Source organism: Arachis duranensis, chromosome 8, assembly GCF_000817695.3.
Source record: "Arachis duranensis cultivar V14167 chromosome 8, aradu.V14167.gnm2.J7QH, whole genome shotgun sequence".
NCBI lineage: Eukaryota > Viridiplantae > Streptophyta > Magnoliopsida > Fabales > Fabaceae > Arachis > Arachis duranensis.
Window position 1 is genome coordinate 10,194,735 of NC_029779.3, and position 14,077 is coordinate 10,208,811.

General features: G+C 28.4%; 2 protein-coding genes across 3 annotated transcripts; both read right to left on the minus strand.

Annotated features, from left to right (window-relative positions):
• Positions 1 to 730: 730 nt before the first annotated feature.
• On the minus strand, positions 731 to 9,399 carry LOC107460683 (beta-galactosidase 16-like). 2 transcript variants are annotated; one of them, XM_016079067.3, is made up of 18 exons: positions 9,210 to 9,399; positions 6,831 to 6,926; positions 6,287 to 6,399; positions 6,048 to 6,114; positions 5,597 to 5,689; positions 5,349 to 5,492; positions 4,991 to 5,085; positions 4,749 to 4,854; positions 4,588 to 4,672; positions 4,150 to 4,268; positions 3,783 to 3,944; positions 3,357 to 3,544; positions 3,169 to 3,260; positions 2,753 to 2,859; positions 2,565 to 2,657; positions 2,377 to 2,481; positions 1,987 to 2,132; positions 731 to 898 (listed from the first exon to the last, which is right to left on the minus strand). In XM_016079067.3, the coding sequence occupies exons 1-18, from the start codon at positions 9,384 to 9,386 to the stop codon at positions 787 to 789; spliced, it is 2,100 nt and encodes a 699-aa protein (XP_015934553.2). In that variant the 5' UTR covers positions 9,387 to 9,399; the 3' UTR covers positions 731 to 786. The 2 variants fall into 2 exon arrangements, with proteins under 2 accessions (XP_015934553.2, XP_052109018.1); XM_052253058.1 differs by lacking the exon at positions 6,287 to 6,399 and having other exon boundaries at positions 9,210 to 9,324.
• A 2,779-nt stretch (positions 9,400 to 12,178) lies between these two features.
• LOC127739582 (uncharacterized) lies at positions 12,179 to 12,412 on the minus strand. The gene has a single exon (XM_052253564.1). The coding sequence runs from the start codon at positions 12,410 to 12,412 to the stop codon at positions 12,179 to 12,181; it is 234 nt and encodes a 77-aa protein (XP_052109524.1).
• Between the last annotated feature and the right edge of the window lie 1,665 nt (positions 12,413 to 14,077).

Here is a 14,077-nt window from a genome sequence, read left to right on the forward strand (position 1 = left end):
TTTTTATTTCTTGTCTATAATATTTTGGTTATTTAGCATTACTCTTATTAAAATTAAAAAGTCTAATATAATCTCATTCATTAATTAATATTTAAATTTAATTTTTACATTCATGTTTATTATAATATTTTTAAATTTTAAAAGTTATTTTATCAAATATATTTATTATTATTTGTGTTTATTAAAATCATTTTAATTTTTTATAAAACATAGATGTTACAACTTTTAAAAAATTCTTTTTTAAAAATTAATTTTTATAAATTATTTTTAAAAAGTAAAAATTATACCAAACGAAGTTTAAGCGGTAGTAAAACTTTTTTCATTGTTGGTTGGTATGAGATAAGTAATAGGAACTATTATGTTTTCTTCAGCACATATATTGTGCTTCAAATAGTGATACAAGTAAGACCATGCTTCATGTATCGTAAATTGCTATTCTTGAATTCTGATATTCTCTGATGACTACTTACTAATTGTATTATTTTAGTCATTATCAAGTACTAAATACATTTTAATCTTATGTGTAAAACCTTAGCTTTTTTTTATAGCTCTCATTTATGCTAAACTATTTAAGAATTTCAAGTGTTTCAGCTTGCAAGAGAATGGTTGCATTTTCACATAATCAAATTTGTGGGATAAATATCTAAATTTGGGCCACGCAAATGTATATATATATATATAATTATATCTATATCCGTATTTGCACTCTCCCTGAAGTAGGACATCCTATATAATAACTATGATTAAAGGAAGACCATTCCTCTTTTTCTCATGCTGTGTGATGTTTCACTTATATATAACTGTGTCTAGAGTAATTTCCAGTGGGTTCCCAGTTTCTTCTTCAAATAGAACTAGTAGATTCCCAGTAGATTTTAGGAGGGATCGTGGTATATGATACCTGATGAAAAAAGTTAGTAAACACAAGCTTAACATCCAATAAATGGGCTAATTATGTTATATAATTTTACAAATACCTTTATAAATAGTGGATCAAGCTCCTTAAAATGAGAAAGGCTTGGTTTAGTAAAATTTTAAAAATACAAAATTTTTATTTTATATTTGATAAATCAAAAGTACTATATGCTTGTGAATAGTTTTAAAAGATAGGAGAAGTATATAAAGTAAAACTTTTTAAAGATAGCTTATACTTATTAAAATTAAAAAGTCTAATATAATTTTATCCATTAATTAATATCTAAATTTAATTCATACATTTTTTAATTTTAAAAGTTATTTTACCAAACACACTTGTATTTATTAAAAATTATTTTTAATTTAACTTACCAAACATAATGATACAACTTTTAAAAAGTTATATTTTAAAAGCTAGTTTTTATAAATTATTATTGAAAAATAAAAACAGAGAAAATACTCAATTTGGTCCCTAAAGTTACACTCGAGTCTCAATTTAGTCCTTGAAATTTTAATTGTCTTAATTTAGTCCCTAAAGTTTTCAATTGACTCTGTGACGGAAACCACCACAGGAACTAATGTGATTAAAATTTGAAAAATTTAGAGACTAAATTGAGACTCGAATGTAACGTTAAGGACCAAACTGAGTATTTTCTCATAAAAACTTTACCAAATCAACATGAAGTAAGCGGCTAATCCCCTTAAATTAAAATAATGGAGTTCACACATGATAAAAATTACAAATTCAAAAATGATTAACTTATTACTCTATCACTTTACAATTTTTCTGGCTGTAGAAGATCTTTCTCCATAAATAGTATTGTAAAACCCAAATTTCAAAGCAACGAGGAAAGCGGAAAGTTAAATACTAGACAGTAGACAGAGGGCACTTCTTATAGAAAAATCTACATGTTTGATGAATTGAGATGGTGTCATCTTTGGTGCTTTGAATAATAAGACAATTATGTTCTATTGTAATCCCTCCTTTTATATATATGCATTTATGTCACAAGTAATATTGGAATATAGGAACATGAGGAGGGAAAAATAAAGAAGTGTGGCATAGCAGCTTACCATGTTTGTGAAGGATCCCCGTTTTCTGTGTGAAAAGATAACCAATATCGACCAATACCTTGGCCATTAACCCAAGCTAATCCCTTTCCCATAGAACCAAGGTTAAGCACTACAGGATCTTTGCCTGCTGGTGCATCAAATGTAGTCTGCACCAGGGAAAAAATAAAATTATGTTATGTTATGCTATGTGCACTCATTTTACATTAGACAATGTGCAAACTCATTCATCATTTACTGTTAGATCGGTTACAGTAGATGATAAATGAGTCCGTACTATGTCTGATGTAAAGTAAGTGGAATATTTATAGCTTAATGCCGTTCAGTTATGCTCTTTGGAAGTTGAGTAAAAATTTAGCGAATCCTTTAGTTTAAAAAATTATTAAACTATACCTGGTACCATGTCAGTGGTTTCACAGAACTTTGAAAATTTCCCCACTGAACTTTACTTGATCCAATATCTGTATAGATTTGCAGTTTCTCTCCTTGCAGGCCAACCTTCATTGAAAATACTTAACATTAGCATGCACCATGTGGAGAAATTTAACTCAACATCTTTATAGTAGCATATGGATAATCACCTGATATCCCCATGCTTGATTAGTGAAATCTCTGCCTTGAACTTTTACTGAACGCAAACCAGCAACTTTGCTCTCTAGATATGCTCCTGAAGCCTTCATGCAGAAATGAATGCACATTTTCATGTCAATCAAACATCTGATGATGATGAATGTATAGAAAAGAAGTATGAAAAAGTTAAGACAGTTACAGGCATTCCAACAGTTGCACTTAGTAAGGAGACGTTCATCCCATTTGTCAGATTTACTTTGCATTCTGTGACGAAAGATCTACTGTCAAGTGTCCCATGTCCAGAGCCTAGAGATGATTACATAGAGTACAAAAGGTTAGTCTCAAAATCGCTTGTACTAGAAGCTGACAATGACAATTGATGACGATAGGGGCATTTTAGTCTTTGTATTTAGGTCTAGTGGTTAGTTCACTAGTTTGGTTAGACAAGTCTTGGGGATTCGAATCTCGCCTTGTACATGCATCAATCCATTGGCCAGTCACAAACTCTCAAATAGAGTTCCAATCCATGACGAATTAGTCATTGCTCTGCCAGGTTGAAAAATACAGTGGGAAATCAAATAAAAGAAACAATAACATTCGCTGTTTAGAGCTTACCTACTAAAACTCCATTGATGAATGCATGCAAAACATGCCCTTGACTTAATACTCTAAGCAAGGATTGAACAATAGGAGCTTTGTCATTAAACCTACACAAGCAAGGAGTGAACAAACATCTTAGTAGAGAACATTGTAGACATGTTTAATTGCAAGCATTTATCACTAACTATTATGTTGCTATTTACCTAAAAGTGTACCACAAGTAATCAGATGTATCTTTTACTGTGCTGATTTGGTCTAATAGTTTATTTGCTCTTAATTTTGTATCATCAAAGTTAGGGATGGCTTCTGTATATACTTTCCATCTTTCAGCTGTATTGAACTTTAACTGTGGTATCATTGCTCTCACTCTGGCATTGTTTTGTGTGCTTACCTTCAAAAGCAACATAGAAAGCATGAGAAATTTCTCTCACTTCATTGAATTAATGCAAAGAACAATGGTCAAAGGTAAGATAGCAATGAACTAGTAGAAGCACTTTCTTAAAATCACTGGAATTGACTTCTTTTGTTCTCTTTCATCAGTCACTTTTATTTGTCAAGTATGGTAAGGATGAATCAAAAAGTGAGTGACAAACATGGATTAGTTCATTGTTGAGCACTGTTTTCTTTACCTTGCCTGAATTGAAGGTTACTTTCTTGCAATCTGGTAGAATGCTGATTGATCTTGGGGGCAATACATATGGAATGTTCTGAAATTTGACTGTGGATTCCTTTCCACCACTATTTTCCAGGAAGGCAGCACATTCCTTTGAGCTCCTTCTGAAAACATAAGCCTGAAAAGGAAGGGTATAATAAATGATTTTGTTTGAAAGATTCAAGCTTTCAAAGGTATGTCATGCATTCTTTTTGTTCCATGTTATTTATATTCAAAGATATTTGATTCAATGATGTAGCAAAATGTGACAGTGATAGATAAAAAATAACCAAGAGAGTAAAAGTCTAAAATATACACAGGAATTGTAGTATTAAATTCCCTACTTGTTGCTGGGAACCCAAAGTGATTATGCTTTGAGTTCCATTTAGTAAAGTGTCTGAACATGACTTGATTGCAGCATGTAGCTCCTTTAGATGATCCCATTTTGGTTGCCTAACCAATCCTGCATAACATAGTAGGCGTGAAAGTTAACCGCTGTCATAAAATCACTCATTCTAAAAGCCTAACACCCCTCTCAAATAAAAGTTATCTCCTAGGTTGGTTTGATTTTTGCATAAGTCTTATTTTCTTTTTTGGATTCAGTAAGGATCGAACTCTAGATTTTTCGGACATAGAGCTCTGATACTATGTCATGAAACCACTCATTTTAAAAGCTTAAGTTGATAGAAGAAGACAACATTAATAGTTATATCTCTAACAACCGCTATCGTCAACATGACAAAGCTTAACTTGCCATCGGTGTAAAAGAGTTTTGCACTTACCATATTCATCCAATGGAGCTTCATCATAATAAGCCGTTATTATATAAGCAGATGCCGTTCTGTCAAAATTGGTTCCTCCATGGTACTGCATGAAATTCATACATGTTGCTTGAGTAAACAAAAAATTGCAGCAAAGGTATTAGTGGTAACAAGTGGGATACCATGTAGTAATTGACATAGCTTCCTTTCTTAGCAATGAACAGAGCAACATTATATGCAATGTCTTCTGCTGATCTTAGATATGGCTTTTCTCCAAAGGCTTGATAACTTCAAATTTCGATATGAAATTAATAGCATTAATCTAGTTAGAGACTTGGATAGTATCAAATTTACTTCCATTAAAAAAAATAAAAACAAAAATGATATGTGAATTACAATGAAGAATTCAGCAAGAGAAACATACAAACTAGTCCAATTCTCTGTCCATATAGAAGGCTTGTTAGGAGAGTTTGGACCCTTAAATGTTGTCCCACACTTCATGCCATTGCAAGCATTTATCTGCGGATAAATGTACTTAATTAATAAATGTTTATATAATAATCCCAAAAAAAAGGAAATTCTCTTGTGCCTATAGCATTTGTATCGAATTTGCTTAAAAAAATTAACTGCTTTTTATGTAAAGTTTATAGTTAAAAATCGTTAGATGATAATTTAGTCAAATTTATTAAATTATCTAATAATTTTTAAATATTAACTTTACATAAAAACAACTGCATACGAATTTTTATCAAATTAAATAGTTCTTTAAAGAGAGTACTAACCATTGGATCAGGGGCATCATCTTGCTTGCACATAACCCAAGGCACCCCAGTATTGAGTCCAACGGCCATTTGAGCAGCCCAACGAATATAGGAGGTTCCTTGCTCATGATAAGCCTTTTCAACATTTCCATATTCATTTTCAATCTACAATTATATCAACAATTTGGATTAACGATAGTATAATACTACTAAAGTATGTGTTTATAATTAGCAAGAAGTTGTTGTAGTTGACTTAGAATGATTTGAACCTGAGAAAGTATTATAGGCCCTCCTTGAGAAGCATAAAGATTGGCTGATTTCATCAGGTTGACTATTTTGGCAGCGAACCTTTGCATGTGAAACTGCCATTAATCATTCCCAAATTAATTAAATACTTATTATAAATGTCAGAGAAGTGCTTCTATTACTAAGCTATAACAAAAATGTTCTATGCATTAAGTCAACACCAATATAAAGTTTAAATAAAAAAGTTACTATCAGTTAAATATTGAAGATATGAACCACCAATATTATTTGGTAAAAACTCAACTGCAGTTAATTTTATATGAAATTGATAACTGAAGATCGTTAAATAATTTAATAGGTTTAACTAAATTATTATCTAACAAATCTCAATTATTAACTTCACATAAAATTAATTAATTACACCTAAGTTTTCACCAATATTATTCATAAAAATTAAAGAACTATATATAATACCTTATATTGATTGTTATCAGTTCTAAAAGTAATACCCGGAATGTCATGTAACCACAATGGTAGACCCCTGCAGCCACAAAATCAGAAGTAATTAAGCAATTTCTTTAATATGCTTAACTATTACAAGTACTTATTATTATGATTATTATTTTGCTAAGAGTTCATTAGATCCAGTTAATATATATTTTAAAAAAATATAATTTGTTGGTAAGTAATATTAGCTTGAAAAGGGATCTAACCCATAAGTCCATTCACTCTCAATGTAGGGTCCAATTCGAAGGGTTACATATAAGCCTTGTGCTTGAATTTCCTTAATGAATCTCACTAAATCACGTCTTCCACTAAAGTTGTTCTGCAAATTCAAGTGCCATAACAAAGTCATAAAATAAAATAAATAATTAATGGTTGAATTATTCTGTCCGTTCTTATAATTTTATCAAATTTTTAATTAAGTTTTTATATCATATTAGATTTTGTAACAAAGTCCTTACCATGACAAAAATATTGAAATTAATAGAATATTCTATTAAATTATATAAAATATTCAGTTAAGTGTTAGGCATAGTTGTTTTGCTTAACGGAATATTCTATTAATTTCAATGTTTTTATCACAGTAGAGACTTAATTACAAAATCTAATATAGTATAGAGAATCAATCAAAAAAATATATAAGAATTTAATTGAAAATTCAGTAAAACTATAAGATCCGATAGGATAATTAAACCATAATTAATTCTATATGTGAATATAATGAACACTAGTTAGTTATTAGTTTTAGGTTACCTGTCCTTGTTGAGGCTCATGAAGGTTCCAAAAGACGTAAGTTTGTATGACATCTAACCCTCCTTCTTTAGCTTTTGTGATTAAATCAGGCCACATCTATTAAAATTGACAACAAATTAACATTTTTTGTATGCTCTTGCACAACATCAACAAAACAATTTTTTTTCTAAAAAAAAAAGAACTATCTTTTAGTTAGTTAAATTAGACAATTTTATTGTAAAATTATTTTTTTAACTTTTATTTTTAGAGAATTTTAATATTTAAAATTTAGATTTTAAAATTTAAGAGTTTAGAATTTAAAATTAAAAAAATTGATTGCTATTGTCAAAAAAATCTGAACATAATCAAAATCGGTACAAAGTATGAAAGACATTTGTCTGAATTGTCTCTTTTTTAGTTGTAATGATTAAAACATGATTAGTGATATGAGCTGTATTGATACATGTATTTTATCGCAAAACACATGGATTTCATTGGACGTTTCTAGTTAAAAAATTAATTAATATCAATAATAATTTGAATAACTAAACACATTTAAAGATATTCATATTCAGTTTAAGTTCTTCTATTTATTTTAAAATATTATCACTTTGATTAACTTGATTTATTTTTAAAAAATAAATCATTGTATATAAGAGTCCGATTGATATTTAAAGACATTAATTAGTTTTTTTTTGTACCAAATTAGTCGATAATTATTTTGAAATAAATAGAGTAAAAAAGAATGAAAATTAATCAAATATATTTTAATTAAAATATTTTTCAGGAAAACAAATGCTTCAAGAATATATAAAGGAAAAGTATAGGTAAATAATGAAAATATTAAACAATGTAAACAAAAGATATATCAGATGTTCATTTTACTAGTGTACGAATGATTATTTTAATATTAAAATTTAGAGGATTAATTTGGAGGTGTATTGTATTTTTATTTAATTGGTGATTGTTCATATTGTTCAACAAAATCATTGTCCCCTAGCATTCTTCATATATAAATAATATCTTTATTTTATTATTATATTGGAACAATGTTATCAATAAGTTATTTAAAAGCTAGGTTCTCACCCAATTGGGGCGGAGCTACATAGATAAAAAGGGGTATAATTTTAATTTTTTATATATAAATTATATATAAATTTTAATTTAATCTCTTTAAAATTTTATTTTAGTCTTATTTTATTGTGTAAATATTTTTAGCCCCTCTCTAATATTTCATCTAGCTCCGCCCTTATCACCCAACCAAAAATAAGTAAATATAAATATAAATAAAAAAGAGGAACATGATATCAAGCTCTTGTCTAATATGTCATTTTTATTTGAACGAGCAATTGTTAACAATATAAGCTTGACTCAAACATTAAAATGGCTGGAGATATAAATGTAAACATGTAGAGCTTATATATATACATATGCGCTCACAATTAATAACTCACACATCATAGTGGTCAACTAAATTAAAAATGATAATTAATGATAAGGAGTAGAAAATATCAAATTATTTTATATAACATAATAATTATAATTTTATAGACATAATAATATTTGTAATTATATATTAATTATATTTAAAATTATGTAATTATTTTAGCGATAACTAATAAATATTAAATAAAATAATTTTAGACTATTTAAATTATTTTTTTATTGTCTTTTAAATATTATTGAATTAAAAAAATAAAGCTTAATAGCGTGGATCAAAGATCAAAGTTCAGAATAATTTTATGGAGATCAACCTCTTTCTCATGGGCCACCAACCCCATGTGAAAACTATGCACATAATATACAGCAGATGCCACTATACATATTATTGTAGTTAAGAAATTAAGTATTTACATACATAAATGTCTTATACTAGTAGATATATTAAACTTATAATAAATGATATAATGTTCTATTACAATCTCAAATAGCCTAAAGATAAATGTATAATCTTAGTTTATTTGATGTATCATACTAGTTGAAAATATATGATCAATAATAATACTCTATATAAGTATTTTAATTCGCAACTCAATTTTTCTTTCTTAGAGTAAAATCAAATCTATTAAATTAAATTTTAATAATACGATTATAACATAGAAGAATAATAATTATTAATGTATTAGAATCTCACATTATTTAGACAAGATCGAACATATTAATAAGGCTTGCAAGAACTAAATGTAAATCAATGCTTTCTTTGAAAATTTTCTTGCCTAATAACAGAGACAATCAATTAGCATTGTTCTAAAAAAAAAAAAACTCTTATTTAAACGTATAAATATCATTTGCCTACGTATATAAACATAATGTAAATACGTATTTAAAAGAATTGAGTCTACGTTATTGCTAATGAAAAATGATCTAAATAACAAAAAGAATGAAGGTATGTGTAGGTACCTCAGGAGTGCTGCGAGGATAGTGAATAGAACCGGAGAATAAGATTCTATGTTGGCCATCAATGATTAAGGATCTGCCGTCATAGGTGACGGTGGCGAGGACGGTGACAAACGCTGCTGCCGTTAGAAGGAGGAGAAGAGAGGAGTAGAAGAAGCACGACGATGGGTTCAACATCATGCTGAGTGTTATGTATTGTATGAGAGTCAAAGAGTATACAAAATATTCGGAGAGAGACTCTCTATATATCACTCTTATATTATCAACACTTGTTCTATGTTACTTGTTCTTCATCCATGCCTAGATTTACGTATCCATTTCTTTATTATTTCTTTCTGTATTTCATTTTCTTAATTAAATAGAGTTCAGATTCGCGACAGTTCTACCGAATTGGAGGATACTGGGAGGTGTGAACAATAAAAAAAATATTTTACTACTATATATATACATAGATAATAAGGTTACGTTACTATGTTATATAGATCTTAATGAAAAAGATTCATGAATTTAATTGCTGCTTAGTGGACAATTAATTTTTGGATCCAAATTTTAATCCTTTTGTTTTGAAAGTGAACCTTTTTTCTCCTTTTAAAAAGAAAACATCAATAATCACGCGATTAACATTCAAAATTGAAATTAATGCTGATCAATCATTTATTCAATATTCAACTATAAATGCATTATTCCTTTTGAAACTTAAATGATTTCGAAAATCAGATATCTATCTCATGTGTATATGAAAATAATGAGTAATCAAAATTGTAAAATATATATTAAAAAAATTAAATTATACATGTATAAAACATATATTAAAAAATTGATATATTTATTGGTTTGATCTTTTTTTATAAAGTGATACTAAACATTTAAGTTTTTTTATAAACTAAATAAAATTTAAAATAATGCTAATCATAACTAATTTTTATTATATTAAATTAATTTAGTTAGATTTAATTAATAAAAAAACTTAATCGTATAGTATTATTCTTTTTTATATCTCTTATTTAGCTTTTTTATTGAAATATCAATATTTTAAAAATTATTTATCAAATTATCACTCTTTCGAGAATTGAGACATTATCCGATTGTCCTTTTGTTTTTTGGGTTAAGGTGACAACTGATTTTTTTTTTTAAATTGGGAACAACTTGACTACTATTAGGCGAAATTATTTTTTATTATATACTAGTATATACACCTATGTGATGTATAAAAAATATCTATTCAATTTATATTTTTATTAGTATTTTTTAAGTTTATATTTTTTACTAATTTATTTAATTTATATAAAAATCATTAAAAATCTTAATTCATCCTTCTAGTTATTTTCCTAATTTATAAATAAATAATTTTTTATTTTTTATCTTTTTAATATTTATGAAAATAACATATATATTTAAATTCTTATTCATTTAAGTATTAAGATGATAAATTAGGCATCCTAATCATTACTCATTTTATTATTCTATACTATATTTTTTTTATAAATATTTTTTAATAATTACTAAAAAAATACAAACTTATAGTTACGTTATATTACATATTCATATGTGATTAATAAAAATTGACGTGTTATAATGCAAATAATATGCAATGGTGTAATTATAGATAAAATGGCTAAAATAGAGATATTGTAAATTAAATCAGATAAACACCTATATTATTATTCTCTTAAATGGACAAATCTAAATAAATTAATTCGAAATCACTATTACATTTTTCTTACAACCCTATTTATTATTCAAAATCTCAATTTCCATTATATCTTGAGTAGGTTCTCATATATCACGATTAGAAAATAGTTTAATACAAACAGATTTAGTTTTTATTACAGACGAATTTTTGGTTACCGACAAAATTATCGACGTATTTTGTTCCTCTGTAAAAGTCCCGTCGGAAATTATTTACCAACAGATTTTTTTCCGTCAGAAAATTACCGACGGATTTTTATTAGTTACCGACAGATTTTTCCTTTGTAAATTCTCTATCCGTTTTTCGAAGGCGACGAACTTTTCGACGAATTTTCCATCTGTAATTACAGACGGATTTTCAGACAGATTTTTCGTCTGTAATTACAGACAGATTTTCAGACAGATTTTTCGTCTGTAATTACATACGGATTTTCAGACGGATTTTCCGTCTATAATTACAGATAGATTTTCCGACAGATTTTTCGTCTGTAATTTGAACTTTAAAAAATCATCTTATACTTTGATTACAGACAGAAAATCCGTCTGTAAATCCGTCAGTAAGGTAAAATAAATTTTTTTATTTTTCTAATTACAAAATAAGCTTGTTTTCATACAAAATAAATATAAATTTAATACAAATTTTTTATCTAATTTGTATTCGAATATTTATAATATTTCAAAAAATAAATAAATTTATCGTATTATCAAACTAAAAGAAAAGTACTATAAACAAGCAAGTCAATATAATTCAAAACATAAACAAAATGTATTGATCATCAACTATAATAATAAGTAACAACCATACATCAAAGTGTGTTGATACATCAACTATAATTCAAAACATAAACTCAATGTATTGTTCAACTATACTAAGTTATGCAAATAATAAGACCATATAAAAAATTCCTCATGTTTGAAATTTCAGGACTAAAATCTACTAAAACATCAAGTTATTATCTTTGTCTCATTACATCTCTGTTTATAGCTTCTATTTTTGTTTTGACACCATGTGCAATCTTTCTAACTTCATCAATATCCTTTTCCATCCTCTTCTTGATAGCTGAAAATGATGTTGCATTTCCGTCAGTGATCATAGAGCATTAAGTTTCAGTCACGCATAATGTCCTAATGAAAAAGATAATATATTTAAAAATTATTAATTTGATGCAATATGAACAAGCACAATCAAGTTTTATTCCAATGTGTAGAGCATTGATATAGAATAGACAGTAGATATTGCATAAGCTTAATCCATTTTAAAGATTTACCATATAAAGATCTTATTACCCAGAAACAAATTTCAAAATGATGCAGATGGAGTTGAGAAGTATGAGAGGAACTCTTAGGTACTGAGTTGCGTAAATAAGACCTATGAGCTGGTCTTTGAAAGATTTTGTCCTGCCACTTGAAAAATCAGATAAGCCCCATCCTCTAGGTGCCAGAAATCGGTCCTCATTTAGTATCGCTAGTGCATTTGCAAGAAGCATGAACCCCTCAAGTAATGTCCACAAACCCATTTTCCTGCACTGCAAAGAAATCATAAGAAACTTAAAAATAACTTCAAATCATTTGCACTAGCTCTTTCATGTGTGGCTCAACTATTGCCACAAGTGTGAAATGATAAATGACTTAGACAACTTCTATAATACAAAGCTTTCTTGCAGAGGCTAGTATTGACCACCCCTCAAGTTCCTTCACATAAATTGTCTCAGTATAAGGGTCCTAGTAAGTTCCGAAAGACAAGGGATCCATATTATTCTTAAATTAGACCAAAACTATCGAAACGCAAATAGAACAAACAATTGATAATAAATCATTAAGGATGTGAAAGTCAGAAGAACAATGAGTAGTTGATGCTTCAGCTTGACAAATCATTGAAAAACTATGCTCTGGCAACTAAAAATGAAGACCACGCCATTATAAAGCATTGATTCTATTTCTACAGCATATAACTACTCTGACATTAGCAGTTCTTTCAATTGCATTGTCTCTATTAACCTAAAATGGCAATTAATGCAACTGATATATATACATGGACAACAAGGAACCATAATTCATCATAACAAAGGAAATCAACTAAAACACGATAATCAACTAAAACATGTTAAGTCATGTAGATCAGAGTTCACAACATAACACAACACAGCAAAAGGAACACCGATCAAATAACACAAAGATAAAGCTAAAAGCTATAAGCTACAAGCTCCATTAGAGATCTGCTAACAAATGCAACGAACAAAAGTGAATGTGACATCGGAAATCTCTTGAAATAACCTTTTAGGAACAACTGCCTCCTCCTTTAAGTTTTCCAAGGATTCTTGAACCTTCTTCCGAACTAGATATTTAGAAGAATCAGAATCATCCAAATTTGATAGAGATGTCACAGACCCTTCCAATTGATCAGCATCAACTGCAGACTGGTGATGAAGCAGTAGCCTCAAACTGTAAATATCTCAGATTCATTACGATCAAATATTTATGCAGCTTATTACCAATACAAATGGCAATAATATATATTTTAGTTCTCTTGTATAATTTCCCCTTAGGAATTACAAAGTACCAATATATATAATCAAGGAAACCATCAGGCAACTACCAATTAAGAACCATGGAACTATGAAAGCGTTGTGATTATAAAGTACAAGACTCATTAGAACAAAAATGAAGTGTTAAAAAAATGAAAGAAGGACACCATCAAAACATTTCAAATTTCTAGACAGATTTCTGGACTTAAACAACTTCGTTTACCATCATATACAAATAAAATCAAGTGATGAGTAACATAATGAAAAATGAGTAGCAATTCAATTAAGTAGGGCCCTTCTGAGGCAGTGGGATGGTTGATGAGCGGATAATTTGTACGCTTTTTGGCATTGTTTTTAGTATGTTTTTAGTATGATCTAGTTAGTTTTTAGTATATTTTTATTAGTTTTTAGTTAAAATTCGCTTTTCTGGACTTTACTATGAGTTTGTGTGTTTTTCTGTGATTTCAGGTATTTTCTGGCTGAAATTGAGGGACCTGAGCAAAAATCTGATTCAGAGACTAAAAAGGACTGCAGATGCTGTTGGATTCTGACATCCCTGCACTCGAAGTGGATTTTCTGGAGCTACAGAAGCCCAATTGGCGCGCTCTCAACGGCGTTGGAAAGTAGACATCCTGGGCTTTCCAGCAATATATGATA

Excerpts from the sequence above, each read along its gene's own strand:
- LOC107460683 (XM_016079067.3), bottom strand. The coding sequence starts at position 9,386 with ATGATGTTGAACCCATCGTCGTGCTTCTTCTACTCCTCTCTTCTCCTC. Across the intron at positions 3,545-3,782 it reads TAACCTTCAATTCAGGCAAG|GTAAGCACACAAAACAATGC; the intron begins GTAAAGAAAACA and ends TTGCTTTTGAAG. Across the intron at positions 3,261-3,356 it reads TACTTGTGGTACACTTTTAG|GTTTAATGACAAAGCTCCTA; the intron begins GTAAATAGCAAC and ends TTGCTTGTGTAG.
- LOC127739582 (XM_052253564.1), bottom strand. The coding sequence starts at position 12,412 with ATGGGTTTGTGGACATTACTTGAGGGGTTCATGCTTCTTGCAAATGCA.